Source organism: Myotis myotis, unplaced genomic scaffold (genome assembly GCF_014108235.1).
Source record: "Myotis myotis isolate mMyoMyo1 unplaced genomic scaffold, mMyoMyo1.p scaffold_m19_p_11, whole genome shotgun sequence".
In the NCBI taxonomy this organism is placed as follows: Eukaryota; Metazoa; Chordata; class Mammalia; order Chiroptera; family Vespertilionidae; genus Myotis; species Myotis myotis.
Window position 1 is genome coordinate 31,406,045 of NW_023416315.1, and position 5,460 is coordinate 31,411,504.

The following is a 5,460-nucleotide window of genomic DNA, read 5'->3' on the forward strand; positions in this document are numbered from 1 at the left end:
GTACATGCCCTTGACCGGAATCGAACTTGGGACCTTTCAGTCCGCAGGCCGACACTCCATCCACTGAGCCAAACCAACTACGGCAAAGTATACCTTTTTTCCCCCCTAAATGTTTATAATCCATTTTATAACAACTCTGGACATTTAAGTCACTGTAAGTACCAAAAAGCTGTTTTTAAAATATATATATATATATGTATTTATTGATTTCAGAGAGAAAAAGGGAGAAATAGAAACCTCAATGATGAGAATCATTGATCGGCCTCCTGCATACCTTCTACTGGGGATTGAGCCCACAACACAGGCATGTGCTTTATCAGGGAATCTCCTGATTCATAGGTTGACGCTCAACCACTGAGCTTACTGGCTGGGCAAAGGGCTTTAAAAAAAATTATTTAATGTTGCCTTTAATAGCAATTTGAAATTAGATTTGTCGAGTCCTTGATTTTTATTTGGTATTAAACTGAATAACCTTGAATATAAGAAAATATTTTTATTGATTGATTGATTTTTTAAAGAGAGAAAGAGGGAGAGAGATCGATTCGATTTATTGTTCCATTTATTTATTATTATTTTTTAAAATATATTTTATTGATTTTTTACAGAGAGGAAGGGAGAGGGATAGAGAGTTAGAAACATCGATGAGAGAGAAACATCGATCAGCTGCCTCCTGTACATCCCCCACTGGGTATGTGCCCACAACCAAGGTACATGCCCTTGACTGGAATCGAACCTGGAACCCTTCAGTCCGTAGGCCGACGCTCTATCCATTGAGCCAAACCGGTCAGGGCTATTCCATTTATTTATATACTGGTTGCTTCTTGACCGGATATCAAACCCACAACCTTGGCCTATGGGGACAGACGACGCTCTAACCAATTGCGCTACCCCGCCAGGGCCTATAAGAAAATATTTTAGAAATACACTTTAGAAAAGGTAAACCTTAACTTTAAAAAAAAATACTGGATATAAAAACATTGTCTATTCTTCAGGGTTTGACTCATTATCCTACTATCCTAATGGTATTAACAGCTATAGTGTTAACAAATAAGTGTTGAGGAACCTGAATTTAGCAACCCGGGAAGATCTTACAATAGTTCTGTAATTGAAAATGTACTTTATAAATAAAAGCTGGTATGGTGATCACATTACTTTTTTTCATTGTTCACTAAATTTAAAAACTTATATAATGGACTGTTTATCAAATTCTTAGGCTACAAAATAAATATTAATGCAAAAAAAAAATAAACACGAAGTAAACTTTTAAGAGACAGTTAAAACAGTACTATTTTATACAGCAAGTATAAAGTATAGGAAGTCTGGGCATCTTTTCAATCTTTTTCTCAGCAAGCTTTGTTAATCCACCACGAACCTAATGAAGTTTGTAGTATAATACATGATTCCATACCAGTGAAGGGTAAAATAGTCCTCCCAGAAAACAGCTTTCAGTGCCTCTCTTAACATGAGCAGAACCCAACTACCATAGGACTAGGTAACCCAGCTGGTCAAAGTTTTCACACCACACGCCTAACTAAAGGCTGAAGCGAAAGTGGAAATACATTAAACTCAAACACTGTTCTCCTGCCTCAAGTAGTTTATTGGTAGTCATTCTCCACATTTCTATAAATATAAACATTCTAAGTGACTGTCACTAGTGCAGGTACATTTAATATATGTAAGTAGCTCCACAGGAAGCTACTTCATTGGTGTGTGTAACAAGAATCAAGGCTCCAAAACTCAGCTGTGCCACAAAAAAAAACCCCAAAATACCTTGTTAACAAAGTGAATTTCTTTTGGTTATCTTCATTACAAATAAATGTTGGCTTTACATGTAGAAATTATGTTGATTTGTTCATATATGATCACTGGAAGTTAAGTCTTTGCCTGTAGATAAGAATTAGATAAAGGTTTTTCCTCCTTTTAATTTATAGGGTTTGTGCATTCCAATGTAAACAGCACCAGTGAATTTCACAAAACACAGCTTTGCTACTTTCCCCTTCATTTTCTATAACTGTAATTCTTTTCTGCAGTACTGTATCATTTCTTCCTACCTTATAATCAGGACTGTTCTGCCTGTGTAACACTGTTGTTTGTAAACAAAAAATTAAAGCTCAGAGTATAAGATAAGATTATCTCTTACATTTTTCACTCCACAGTGCATCAGGTGCTGTTTATAAAGCTATTGCTCCTTTCAAAACATTACAAAAATATATGAAAAATCACATCTGTGTTTAGCCAGCGAATGTTAATAAAGCATTTTACAACTGGAATACTTTAAAGACCAAGTATTGCAAATTACATCCTCTTGTCTGAATTCATCAATTGCTTTTTTCATAAATCCAGGCATACATCCAAACATACGCATTTATAACAAGTCTACATGCCCAAATTTAGTATATGAAAGAATTAAGTGAAATTAGGTTTTCCAAGTAGAAGTGCTTCTGATAACAAACTATTTCTAAATCCCCTGCCCCCCACCAAAAGGTGTCTTAAACTTGACTGTGTAGAAAGATGTATAGCTATTTCTAAAAAGTAGAAGACTACACACCAAAACATGCTGTGTTGGGAGAACTAATCCATGCACTTGATTTGAATATGCCTCAAATAGCTCATCTTTATTAATTTAAGTTAGACCAACTTAAACATTGTCTAGAAATAAGATACAGCATTACATTATTTGACTGCAGAAAATATCAAAATTCATTTGGCCAAAACTTAAAAAAACAAACATTTCCGTTTGTCCCTTACTAGGTGGACCAATATAACCAATATTACTGTATATATATTAATCTACCTTAACATTTCCATCCATTAGCATTTTATCTTTACATAAAAAGCCTTGTAAGCAATTTCCTTGCAAAGCCATTCCCCTCCCCCACCCCCGCCCCTCAAGAAAACATAAGCACAAAACACTAGGCAGACATTCTTCTTCAAAGTTTTATTTCTCTAACTTCAGGTCAAATTTCAACAACTGTTTTCTGGTCAATTTACTATCCTTGCTTGGCTTCCCAAAATGGCAGTACCAAAAGATTTGTGGGGTAGGGAGAAGAGACCATTTTAAGAAGCACTGCATTTACTCATCTTCCACAAGGAAACAGAGTTGGGCATCTGACTGTTCAACAAAACAAAGCTTTAACAGCATCCAGAAGGACAGGCAGGCAAACCAGGCTTCCATTTGTCAAAATCAGACCAGAGGAAATCTACTCCACACAGATATGAAAGGTTATCACCACTCATCTTTTCTTTTTCTGTTGCCGCAGCATTTTTCTTCTTTTAATTATCATCTCATGTAGTTTCTCCAGTCCTTCCTTGAGTCCATCGCCTATGATTGCACAGGTGGGCTGCAAATGCCAGGGAGTTGACGAGGTCAGTTCCCCCATTGCTAACAATTTCTCAATTTCTGAGAGAGACAATGAGTTCCTCAGGTCTTGTTTGTTAGCAACTATAAGTACAGGGACTCCTTGGTTTTCTGATATCCTAGTTATTTTATGAAGTTCGGTTTTCGCTTCTTCCATCCTTTCAACATCAACAGAGTCCACAACAAACACAATGCCGTCCGTGCATCTGGTGTATGACTTCCACAGTGGTCTTAATTTCTCCTGACCACCTACATCCCAGAAGTGAAAAGTGACTGTCTTAGAATTTCCCAAGGTTACCTTAATTTTCTCGGTGTTAAATCCTTTGGTGGGCACAGTATTTACAAATTCGTTGAACTGCAGCCTGTATAACACAGTTGTTTTTCCAGCACAGTCCAAACCCAGAATAACAATGTGATAGGACTGGAACGAGGGCAGGCTGGACAGGATAGAAGTTTGGTCTGACAGTCCATTCCCCATTTCCAGTTGCAAGTAAGTGTTCCAAATTGAAAGGCTTTCTTCTCAATGCTTTACAACTTTTCTTCCCAGGGGATCCAGCTACCAGACTGCTGAGGGGGGTAAATGAATAAGTTATTCTTGTGGAAAAAAAAATGCACGGCTTTTCTCTCTTTGTATAAAATAAGCAACACGAGGTACCGGATAAATAAAACGTGCTTCAGTAAACAAACCAAATGAGATATGAAACGTACGCAAACCGAGGCAAAGGAGAGAACAATCACTGATTGAAATTCTTTAACATTCAGTGAAGTTGCAGTAATGCGTACTTTTCTCTACCCCTCCCTGCCCCCTTGAGTCCCCAAACCTCAAAGACTTCACCCCGGAGACAACCTAGCCACCACCAACCAGTCCAGGTTGCAGTAACCATACAAGTGCCTTTTTTTGGCTGAAAACACACATCCCATCTAGAGGAGCTAATTCCGTATATTTAAAAGCATGCCCAAGGTCACTGGTACCCTCCCACCTTACGCACCCCGCAGAGAACCCCCCAAGGCTCACCTCCCGAACTGGACTCTCCCAAGGAGAAAGCATTGGTAGGCGTCGCTACGCGGTGGGGAGAAGCCCCGCGCGGCCGCTCAGCTCGGATGTCCACGCAGCTCTGGCGCTCGCTGCACTGAAACCCTGGTTTCAGGCTCGGCCACGCCCACCCCTCACGGCCCACCCAGGAGCCCCAACCCCATTGGCCGCCCGCGTCAGCTCGTCCGCGCTAGGCCCGCCCCCGCGCCCTTGTCGGGGGAGTAACTGCCGCTCCCAGCGCGGCGGGGCCGGGCTCCCCGTAGGTCCACACGCACCACCTGTTGCCCTCAAGTTAGAAAACCAGGCGCCCGCGGAGGGAGCCGAGCGGCCCCTGCAGGACAGCGGCGCCCCGGCCGGTCCGTGGGGCCGCCAGCCCGCCGCCCCGCCAGCCCGGGCGCACCTGCAGCGCGGCCCACGGGCGCCACTCGGCGGCTCGCACATCCGGGGCCGCGTCGCCGCCGGCGCCTTAACCCTCCGCTGGCGGGAGGGACCCCCCAGCGGCCGCGCTGGCTCCCCGGCGAGCGCACCCGACCCGCGACACCCAGCGTCCGCGCAGCCGGAAGCCTTCCCCTCGCCCCTCCGCACCCCGCCAGCGAGTCCGCCTCGACAGGGCGTGGCCATCGCCGCCGCCCGCCCGCCCGCTGCGCTCACCTGACGGACCGTCCGCGTCCCACATCGCTCACTGCCCCTCGGGAGCGCGCTGGGACCTGCGGGGGCACCGGCGAGGCCGGGCCGGGGCGGGGGCCCAGACGCCGCTGCGAGAGGTGCCGGGCGGGCGCCGGGGCCAGGCTGCCCTAACGGTGCTCCGCCGACCGCTCCCGAGCTGCCGCGGCCCCGCCCCCTCGCCGGCGCGGGCCAGTAGGGGCGGGCGGGCGCTGGTCGCCTAGCAACCGCAAAACAAGGTCACGTTCGGACCCTCCCGGCGCTGCGGGCGCGCGCGAGCTCGGGTGGGGCTTCAGGGTTCCGCCCCGCGAGCCGTGGCTTTCTGCAGCCCACGGCTAGGGTCAGGCGGGCCCCACCCACCCACCCACACCCCACCCTTGTCCCAGCCCGCGCCGCGCCGTCTGTC

The 5,460-nt window shown here is 45.6% G+C and overlaps 1 protein-coding gene across 4 annotated transcripts; it reads right to left on the bottom strand.

Moving 5' to 3' along the window:
• Positions 1 to 1,765: 1,765 nt before the first annotated feature.
• ARL4A (ADP ribosylation factor like GTPase 4A) lies at positions 1,766 to 5,200 on the bottom strand. 4 transcript variants are annotated; one of them, XM_036328021.1, is made up of 2 exons: positions 4,374 to 4,494; positions 1,766 to 3,925 (listed from the first exon to the last, which is right to left on the bottom strand). In XM_036328021.1, exon 2 carries the CDS (start codon positions 3,834 to 3,836, stop codon positions 3,234 to 3,236), a length of 603 nt encoding a protein of 200 aa, XP_036183914.1. In that variant the 5' UTR covers positions 3,837 to 3,925; positions 4,374 to 4,494; the 3' UTR covers positions 1,766 to 3,233. The 4 variants fall into 4 exon arrangements, with proteins under 4 accessions (XP_036183914.1, XP_036183915.1, XP_036183917.1 ...); XM_036328022.1 differs by lacking the exon at positions 4,374 to 4,494 and adding an exon at positions 5,043 to 5,200 and having other exon boundaries at positions 2,597 to 3,925; XM_036328024.1 differs by lacking the exon at positions 4,374 to 4,494 and adding an exon at positions 5,043 to 5,199 and having other exon boundaries at positions 2,597 to 3,922.
• Positions 5,201 to 5,460: the final 260 nt, after the last annotated feature.